Raw genomic sequence first — 10790 nt, forward strand, 5'->3', positions numbered from 1 at the left:
ACTCCAATACCTTGACTTTGTTGTCCTTAAGCCATTTTGCCACAATTTTGGAAGTATGCTTGGGGTCATTGTCCATTTCGAAGACCCATTTGTGACCAAGCTTTAACTTCCTGACTGATGTCTTGAGATGTCGCTTCAACATACATCCACATAATTTTCCCGCCTCATGATGCCATCTATTTTGTGAAGTGCACCAATCCCTCCTGCAGCAAAGCACCCCCACAACATGATGCTGCCACCCCCGTGCTTCACGGTTGGGATGGTGTTCTTCGGTTTGCAAGCATCCCCCTTTTTCCTCCAAACATAACGATGGTCATTATGGCCAAACAGTTCCATTTTGTATCATCAGACCAGAGGACATTTCTCCAAAAAGTACGATCTTTGTCCCAATGTGCAGTTGCAAACCGTAGTCTGGCTTTTTATGGCGGTTTTGGAGCAGTGGCTTCTTCCTTGCTGAGCGCCCTTTCAGGTAATGTTGATATAGGACTCGTTTTACTGTGGATATAGATACTTTTGTACCAGTTTCCTCCAGCATCTTTACAAGGTACTTTGCTGTTGTTCTGGGATTGATTTGCACTTTTCGCACCAAAGTACGTTCATCTCTAGGAGACAGAACGCGTCTCCTTCCTGAGCGGTATGATGGCTGCGTGGTCCCATGGTGTTTATACTTGTGTACTATTCTTTGTACAGATGGACGTGGTACCTTCAAGCATTTAGAAATTGCTCCCAAGGATGAACCAGACTTGTGGAGGACAACAATTTTTTTTATGAGGTCTTGGCTGATTTCTTTTGATTTTCCCATGATGTCAAGCAAAGAGGCACTGAGTTTGAAGGTAGGCCTTGAAATACATCCACAGGTACACCTCCAATTGACTTAAATGATGTCAATTAGCCTATCAGAAGCTTCTAAAGCCACATTTTCTGGAATTTTCCAAGCTGTTTAAAGGCACAGTCAACTTAGTGTATGTAAACGTCTGACCCACTGGAATTGTGATAGTGAATTACAAGTGAAATAATCGGTCTATAAACAATTGTTGGAAAAATTACTTGCGTCATACACAAAGTAGATGTCCTAACCGACTTGCCAAAACTATAGTTGGTTAACAAGACATTTGTGGAGTGGTTGAAAAACGAGTTTTAATGACACCAACTTAAGTGTATGTAAACTCCGACTTCAACTATGTCAAGTCAACAGATAGTCACACAAACTAATACTACAGCAGGCCATACTTTTTCCACTTCAGATTACAAAAAGAAAGGGTGTGGTCATCTCCTTGTATCAAAGAGCCCAAAATGTGGGCAAATCTTCCATAAAAAATGGCTAAGGGGCACCAAGTGCTGCAAGATGATATATAAATCAATGCCCACCAGATGGGGCTAAATAACACTGAAATATCATAACCTAATCCACATGGAAATTAATCTGAGAGCAGGCGCTACACTGAAACAAGTGGATCATGTGTGGATTTTTATGGATATAAGTGTGGACCATAGGGACATACCTTTATCACGAGTTGTGCTACAGCCTCTCTCAACCCCTAGAAATGACAGAAACAGAACGGTTATATAAAGTTAAAGGGATACTTCAGGATTTGGTGAATGAAGCCTTTTATCTACTTCCCGAGTCAGATCAACTTGTGGATACCATTTTTATGTCTCTGTGTGCAGTTTGAAGGAAGTTGCTAACTAGGATTAGCACAATGACTGGAAGTCTATGGTAACTGCTAGCATGCTAGTAGATACCATAGACTTCCAGTCATTGTGCTGGTCAGCATTGGCTTGCAAAACTACCTCTAACTTCCTTTATACTGCAAAAATCCCAAATTATCCCTTTAAATTAAGCAATTAAGATATGATAAGAGCCAATAATTGTCCTTTGGGCTGAATTATGTTTTAAATATAAAGAAAGCGAAAATTTTATTTCTGTATCCATAAGGACCAGTTTCATTGTACTGTGTACATATTTCAGACAATTCCTAACATGCTAAACAGACATAATTCATCTATGGAGTTCAGCTGTCATATAACAACAAAGTGTGAGCTACATGGTACTACTGGGCATGGTATAGATAGAGTGACAGGTAGAGCTTCTAAGATTAGTGCAGATGTCCCCTTCTGCAGCTGCATCCTGTATGTAGTATCCTGGACTGTAGTGTAGTGTACAGTGTAAAGTGTCGTGGTGTTAGCGCCAACCACAGCCGTGTCAGGTATTGAGGGGCTTTAGGATTCCAGTTCAGTGGGGGAAAAGGCCAGGGGGCAGTGGGTTGTTGTTGACATGGTATACAAAATGTATATTTCAACCTGTCTTTTCCTACTAGCACTGACTTTGCTGATAAATACTTTGTTGAGGAAATATATAGGTGATATGATGCGTTCTTGTCTAACATAGCCATCTTAAGATGAATGCACGAACTGTAAGTCGCTCTGGATAACAGCGTCTGCTAATGACTAAAATGTACTCTTTTTCACAGACAAGTAAAACGCAGGCTATACATGCAAAGCAAATCATGTGTCTACTTACTGGCAATTCCCTGTCAACAAGCAGGGGTGCTTTTGACGCAACCTGGATATCATCCATGTCTTTCAATTGAGGAAACCTGGAGGGAGAGAGCGATGGCGGGAGAGAGAAAGAGAGGGAGAAAGAGACTTAGACCCATGCGGACTGGTTCAGCCAGTGGTGGAGCATTCCTTCATGTTTGGAATCTTTCAATGAAAGGAAGTTTCATATTACACACATGCCTTTCTGATACTGTAGATGTGTTTTCGTATCATGTTATTAAGATAATAACTTACCACTGAGAAAAATACTGATACAATCTCGTTAAACAAGTTCCAATGTGGATCTTATATGTACAGATGTAGGATCTTAATTTGAGCCAGTTTGTACAGCAGGAAAATAGTCCTGCAGCAACAGGCAATGTGAATTATTATGTGGATTATAATGAAGACATTTTTTGCAGGGGTTGATACATGTTTTTGTTACGGCAAATCAAGTCTGGCATTTTTAAGTGGAACCTACAAACTTTAGAAGCTCTTTTAAACCTTGAATACACAACATGTTTGCTGAGAATTCTCAGCAAAAAAAAAAAAAAGGGTTCAAATTAATATACTACATCTGTACACACCCCAACCAACCAAAAGTGAGAAAAGGCCTTTTCATTTCCATGACAACAGACTGTACAATTAGAATAAATTCTTATTTACAATGACGGCCTACACCAGCCAAATCCGGACGACGCTGGGACACCCAATCACAGCCAGTTGTGATACAGCCTGTAGCAACCAATACAAGTTAATAACAACTTTATTACTAAAAGGCGTTACAAAGCCAAAGTCTCCTTTCACTGCGCTACATTTCCTATACCTACATTTCACTATATAGCAGTACACCAGGCCCTATAGCTACAGCTACAGTTTCCAATGCATTCTAAAGCAAAATGAACTCAAATGAACGCTTATGAGAGTCGCTCCGGCTGCTTGCTATTTCGACAGAGGCGAGGGAGGAACGAAATCAAGCTGCTGTCTGCAGATCATGCTGTTGTGGATCGTGATACCATTTTTGTAGGAGAGTGGGAGCTCTGCTGTGCATGCTAATCAAAATCAGATGGTAAACAGACGGGGGCTTTGTGTCCGGCAGGCCGAGGCAGGACAGGCAGGCCGAGGCAGGACATATAGGCCAGGAGTCAGGCTCTTCCTCTGTGGTGTGGTGGGATAACTGGGCTTGGCCGGCTCACAGGAAGCTACTGACAAGACACAGCTTCCATAGCTCCCATAACACACATCCTCTGTGACTAATCCTCTCTCATACCCTCTCCCTCTTCCTGCCTCACTCTTTCTTGCCGTCTCTCGCTCCCCCTCTGTCTCTCCCGCTATAACAATATATTTTGCATCTGATCTACCTACAGGTTTGACATGCATCTCTTCTGGGTAATCTTTAACCTTTTACTGCAGTGAGCTAAATCAGTGGGCTAAACATTATTGGTAGTCAAACAAATTTACTTTGAAACAAAAGTACACACACACACACACACACACACACACACACACACACGGGCAAAAAAAAGAAGACACCTGTACCATGTCAGATATAGAGGTGAAATGTATTACATTGAGTCTGCGTCCCAATATTACACTTTATATACACATCAGAGAAGACTGAAATATAACAAAACTGTGACATACTGTATGTGTCCATTTTTTAAACACAACAATCTTTATTAATTATGAAAAATATTAATAACATTCCACTCATGAGGCCAAAAGAGGCACTTTTGGCCATTGACTGCATGAAAGGGCTACAGGAAGTGATTCATTTTCGGGCATCTGGCCAGCTTTTCAACAAAACAGCCTCATGACTCTAGGGCTTTGTCCCAAATAACACCCTATTCCCTATGTAGTGTTGGTCAAAAGTAGTGTACTACAAAGGTAGTCATTTGGGATGCACTTCAGCCAGGCCTCACAATAGCGCAGAGAGGAAGAGGAGAATAAAAAAATATATAATAAATAAAAAACTTGGAAATATTTGTGGTTTTTAGGAAAAACATGGGCGCCTTCTACTGCAAATCCTTTGTTGGAGAAACTGTCCACCAGCTCCCACTGACATTCCAATGTTCAATTCAACTGAAAGCATGTGAGAGAAGTTACGCAATCATAAATCTGGAAATTCAGATAATAGAAAATAAACAGTTATTTGTATTTACAGCAACACGGTTAATCCTACTTAACATAGGCAAGTAACATTAAACCCAAACCAGTTTCCAGACCTGTAAGATAAGATTCCCTTCCGACGCCCCTAAACTAATCTTTTACCTGGCAGTATCAAACACCTCTCAGGACATCAGTAATGTCTCATTGAGATCCACATGGGGCACCTCACGAGTACAGAACTCTCCCAATTCAATTAAAGTGGCTTTATTGGCATGGGAAACATACATTTGCATTGCCAAAGTAACTTAAACAGATAATAAACAAAAGTGAAATAAACAATATAAAATTAACAGGAAACATTACACTGACAAAAGGTGCAAAGAAATAGAGACATTTCAAATGTCGTATTATGGTTATATACAGTGTTGTAACGATGTGCAAATAGTTAAAGTACAAAAGGGAAAATAAATAAACATAAATATGGGTTGTATTTACAATGTTTGTTCTTCACTGGTTGCCCTTTTCTTGTGGCAATAGGTCACACATATTTCTGCTGTGATGTCACACTGTGGTATTTTACCCAATAGATATGGGAGTTTATCAACATTTCATTTGTTTTCCAATTCTTTGTGGGTCTGTGTAATCTGAGGAAAATATGTGTCTCTAATATGGTCATACATTTGGCAGGAGGCTAGGAAGTGCAGCTCAATTTCTACCTCATTGTGTGGGCAGTGTGCACATACCCTGTCTTCTCTCCGTTTAGGGCCAAATAGCATTCTAGTTTGGAAAGAATTAACAAAAAAAAACTGAGCAATGTGTCAAGTAAATATTTTTTTGTTATGTTGTGATTTGGTTGGGTCTAATGGTGTTGCTGTCTTGGGGCTCTGTGTGGTTTGTTTGTGAACAGAGCTCCAGGACCAGCTTGCTTAGTGGACTCATATCCAGGTTCATCTCTCTGTAGGTAATGGCTTTGTTATGGAAGGTTTGGGAATCGCTTCCTTTTAGATGGTTGTAGAATTGAACCACTTCTGGATTTTGATAATTAGCGGGTATCTGCCCAATTCAGCTCTGCATGCATTATTTTGTGTTTTACATTGTACACAGAGGATACTTTTGCCGAATTCTGCATGCAGTCTCAATTTGGTGTTTGTCCCATTTTGTGAATTATTGGTTGGTGAGCGGACCCCAGACCTCACCACCATAAGGGTCAATGGGTTCTATAACGGAATCAAGCATTTAGCCAGATCCTAATTGGTATGTCAAATTTCATGTTCATTTTAATGGCGTAGATTATTTACAGCTTTGAGGAAGTTACCTGTTGCGCTGATGTTTAGGCCGAGGTATGTATAGTTTTTTGTGTGCTCTAGGGCAACGATGTCTAGATGGAATTTGCATTTGTGTTCCTGGCAACTGGACCTTTATTGTAACACCATTATTTTTTGTCTTACTGAGATTTACTGTCAGGGCCCAGGTCTGGCCGAATCTGTGCAGAAGATCTAGATGCTGCTGTAGGCCCTCCTTGGTTGGAGACAGATCCGCCAGATCATCAGAAAACAGTAGGCATTTGACTTCAGATTCTAGTAGGGTGAGGCCGGGTGCTGCAGACTGTTCTAGTGCCCATTTTGGCCCATTCCTCCTGACAGAGCTGGTGTAACTGAGTCAGGTTTGTAGGCCTCCTTGCTCGCACATGCTTTTTCAGTTCTGCCCACAAGTTTTCTATAGGATTGAGGTCAGGGCTTTGTGATGGCCACTCCAATACCTTGACTTTGTTGTCCTTAAGCCATTTTGCCACAATTTTGGAAGTATGCTTGGGGTCATTGTCCATTTCGAAGACCCATTTGTGACCAAGCTTTAACTTCCTGACTGATGTCTTGAGATGTTGTTTCAATATATCCACACAATTTTCCTGCCTCATGAGGCCACCTATTTTGTGAAGTGCACCAGTCCCTCCTGCAGCAAAGCACCCCCACAACATGATGCTGCCCACCCCCGTGCTTCACGGTTGGGATGGTGTTCTTCGGCTTGCAAGCATCCCCCTTATTCCTCCAAACATAACAATGGTCATTATGGCCAAACAGTTCTATTTTGTATCATCAGACCAGAGGACATTTCTCCAAAAAAGTACGATATTTGTCCCCATGTGCAGTTGCAAACCGTAGTCTGGCTTTTTTATGGCGGTTTTGGACAGTGCCTTCTTCCTTGCTGAGCGCCCTTTCAGGTTATGTCGACATAGGACTCATTTTACTGTGGATATAGATACCTTGTATCTGTTTCCTCCAGCATCTTCACAAGGTCTTTTGCTGTTGTTCTGAGATTGATTTGCACTTTCCGCACCAAAGTACGTTCATCTCTAGGAGACAGAACACGTCTCCTTTCTGAGCATTATGACGGCTGCATGGTGCCATGGTGTTTATACTTGTGTACTATTGTTTGTACAGATGAACATGGTACCTTCAGGCATTTAGAAATTGCTCCCAAGGATGAACCATACTTGTGGAGGTCTACAAATTTTTTTCTAAGGTCTTGGCTGATTTATTTTGATTTCCCCATGATGTCAAGCAAAGAGGCACTGAGTTTGAAGGTAGGCCTTGAAATACATCCACATGTACGCCTCCAATTGACTCAAATTATGTCAATTAGCCTATGAGAAGCTTCTAAAGCCATGACAACATTTTCTGGAATTTTCCAAGCTGTTTAAAGGCACGGTCAACTTAATGTATGTAAACTTCGGACCTACTGAAATTGTGACAGTGAATTATAAGTGAAATAATCCGTCTGTAAACAATTGTTGGAAAAATAACTTGTGTCATGCACAAAGTACATGTCCTAACAGACTTTCCAAAACTATAGTTTGTTAACAAGAAATTTGAGGAGTGGTTGAAAAACAAGTTTTAATGTCTCCAACCTTAGTGTATGTAAACTTCCGACTTCAACTGTATATGTTGAAGAGCTCAAGCTGCATCCCTGTCTCACCCCACGGCCCTGTGGAAAGAAATGTGTTTTTTGTTTTGCCAAATTTAACATGAATTTTATAATGTTGTATGTTCCCCCCCCCCCGACAATGCTTTCCATCAATTTGAATAGCAGACCCTCATGCCAAATTGAGTCAAAAGCTTTTGCCTTTGTTTGTTTGTCAATTAGGTTGTGCAGTGTGAATACGTGGTCTGTTGTCCGGTAATTTGGTAAAAAGCCAATTTGACATTTGCTCACTTCATTGTTTTCACTGATGAAATGTACGCAGACACACACTCCTTACCTCATCTCTCTCTGTTCCCCCCTCTCTCTCTCTGAGCACACTAAGATCTTACTACCTCCTAAGCACATCTACAACAACTAGAATAAACATGTATACCCTCCTAATGGTCATGAGCATGATTCACATAGGCAAAACGTTCTGCTACAGACTGGCGTAAACTGTAAGGTTGGCTAAACGGCCTAAATAAAAATGATGTATATACCGTATTCTGACACTAATATTTCAGTGACATTTCTTGTTAAATTCAGGGGAAGGCAAAATATGTTAACTTTAACAAAGATGAATCCATCACTCATAAATAACTTGTCAGCAGAGTCTTTGGTGGTAAGCGATGGAGGTGTTTTGTTAGTTACTCTCCAACTGTGTGGGAATATGACAATGACAGTATTGCCACAGATACAGCTGTGTGGTGGTCAACTATGTATCAGATCCTAAGCTTCCTGAGGTTTCCTTCCACTCTTCTGTTCTTCTACAATTTGTGCGTAGACACGGACAACAGACAATTCACTAAAATAATCTGGCCTGCAGAAGTGAGACTGCCTTATGCAATCATCCAAAACAGGAAATATTAGAAGGATAAAGTGTCTGCGTTACAAATATTCAACACTTTCTGACTGAGAAGGCCTTAAATGTTGAGATCGACTGCTTAAAACCAGATAATGTAAGTTATATGTTACAAAACACCAAATCTCCGCTACTTTGTTGACAAAACCCATTTGTGGCCTACTGATTGGAATTGGGAAGCTAAGTCTCCCTTTTAGATAGCTAGAATTAAGGCCACTGCCACTCTGCCTTTCCCTTCATATGGGTTAAATCCAGAAACATCTACACAAACAATGATTACTTCCCTAATCTTTCGTCGCCCATTTAATCTGTCAAATCCCCTCATTCTGAAAATATTAGCAGCAGGGCAGGCTGCTGCTAGCTAAATTAAGCTCCTACAGACATACATTTTGATATCTTTTACCATCTCAAAATGTATGTGCGTGGCTCATACTAGCGGGATGATACACATCTGAGTTATTTTTGTCTTTATGCACACTCACAGGACCCTACACACTTACCCACACTGACACTCCAACACACATACAAACACTCACTCCATCATTTGCTCACACACACACACACAAATATGCACATACATTTACACCCACTCACATACAATCATCATATATGCTGCTGCTACTTTATTAATCATATATCCTGTTGCCTAGTCATCTTACCTCTATACATATCTACCTCTATCGATCCAGTATCCCTGCACATTGTAAATATGGTGTTGGAACTGATCCTGTATATAGTATACTTACTTACTTAATCGTATTCTTCTTATTTTTATATCTTCTGTGTTTTGTTTCTACCTTGTTATTTTTTGTATTATATTGTTATTGATTACTGCAAAGGCATTTCACTGTACTTGAGCATGTGACATTAAAACAGGATATAGTTGGTCTGTGGGCACCACAAAAGGATACGCTAATAAGGCAAAAGGTTGAACCAATTCAAATGAGGGGGATCTCTTGCGATGCTACAGAAAATGAAGGATGGGTATTTCACTACTAGATGTTCACTGCGTAGGCCATCTTACTTTGGACTTAGCTACATTCATTAGTGATAGCTGCCAAGCATACTTGTGAAAACAAAAATAATGTATCATAATTGAAAAAATATCCTCTCAATCCTGAAAGACCCAGTCCTTGTTATATCTCTTAAAAAACACATGAATAAGAAACTGGAAAATGTATCTGGAAATAGTCAGAAAACTGACATTACTTCCTAATGAAAGAGACAAATATTTCACTTTTGTATCATATTTTGTCACTTTTCTTCTGAAAATAATTGTCATGCCAGCTTAATCATATTTTGGGTATTTTGACTACACATACTAATAAAAACACAAAAACGCAAGCTTGTGCACCCACTATTACACAAATAAAAGCAGAATGTATACGGCTGTTTAGTTATGAGGAAGAGGCGTCCACAGGATCCGGTCACGCAGCCACTCCATTGTTGAAAACGTAAACAAACAATCTTCCTGTGTGGCTTAGCGGTGCTCGTGGCACGTGCACAGCAGCATGTAATATGTTTAGACGCAATAGCAGCTACACTGGCACGAACATCTGGACAGTTTAAAAATGACCTGTATATTTAGGACCTGCATTTAATGTGGAATGCGTTGTAATATCCTGAGATCTACCAAATACACACACAAAAAAAACATTTCGACTTTCAAATATCTGACTGAGTGGAAGTTATAACATCAAAATAAATACTATAAAAGGAATACAAAATGTGAAAAATGTCGATATCACTGTAGTCAATGCGATTTTATACAAACCAGAAACAAAAATAAAATGCAGACTTACAAAGTGTAACGTTGTCTAGAAATTACAACGTCATAATAATTATGATAACCATATTCATCGTTCTATTGTCTGCAAAATAACTTACCTGTAAAGCTTGATTGTCCACTGGTGATCACCCACAACAAGTCCTTAAACACTCTTTAAATGGTTTGCAAATCGCCTCAGGACTATTTCTTCACTATAACAAAGATGTGGTTATTTACTACGTGCAACTGAAGCGCGGATGTAACCGACGTTTATAAAGACCTCAGACCAGCCTCTTTTCCCTTCTCCACTTGCTATTGGGCAATATCACTGCATTTGGTAATACAGCTACACTGTTTACAGCGGTTGCACGACAAATGGGATGACACGGAAACTGCTGATTAAAGTGTGTCAATAGCACAGTTGTCGTGAAGTATTAGTACATTCACTTCTCACCTCTTAACCGCATGTATATCTCTGGACATTTGCGCATTTATGTAGTGCAGTTATTGCATTTACTCATTGTGCAACGCGTTTAGAATCAGAGAGGGATCACT

The 10790-nt window shown here is 40.1% G+C and overlaps 1 protein-coding gene across 2 annotated transcripts in view; it reads right to left on the bottom strand.

Annotated features, from left to right (window-relative positions):
* ndrg1a (N-myc downstream regulated 1a) overlaps positions 1 to 10578 on the bottom strand; it is a 22576-nt gene extending 11998 nt beyond the window's left edge. Inside the window, exons 1-4 of one of the 2 annotated variants that reach the window (XM_045709556.1) lie at positions 10355 to 10491; positions 7553 to 7629; positions 2522 to 2597; positions 1503 to 1538 (exon numbers count right to left, since the gene is read on the bottom strand). In XM_045709556.1, coding sequence (XP_045565512.1) covers positions 1503 to 1538; positions 2522 to 2578 — 93 coding nt within the window. In that variant the 5' untranslated portion in view covers positions 2579 to 2597; positions 7553 to 7629; positions 10355 to 10491. Of the gene's footprint in view, positions 1 to 1502; positions 1539 to 2521; positions 2598 to 7552; positions 7630 to 10354 lie in introns of both variants that reach the window. The other variant, XM_014178564.2, reaches the window with a different exon arrangement.
* Between the last annotated feature and the right edge of the window lie 212 nt (positions 10579 to 10790).

Source organism: Salmo salar, chromosome ssa27 (genome assembly GCF_905237065.1).
Source record: "Salmo salar chromosome ssa27, Ssal_v3.1, whole genome shotgun sequence".
Classification (NCBI taxonomy): Eukaryota; Metazoa; Chordata; class Actinopteri; order Salmoniformes; family Salmonidae; genus Salmo; species Salmo salar.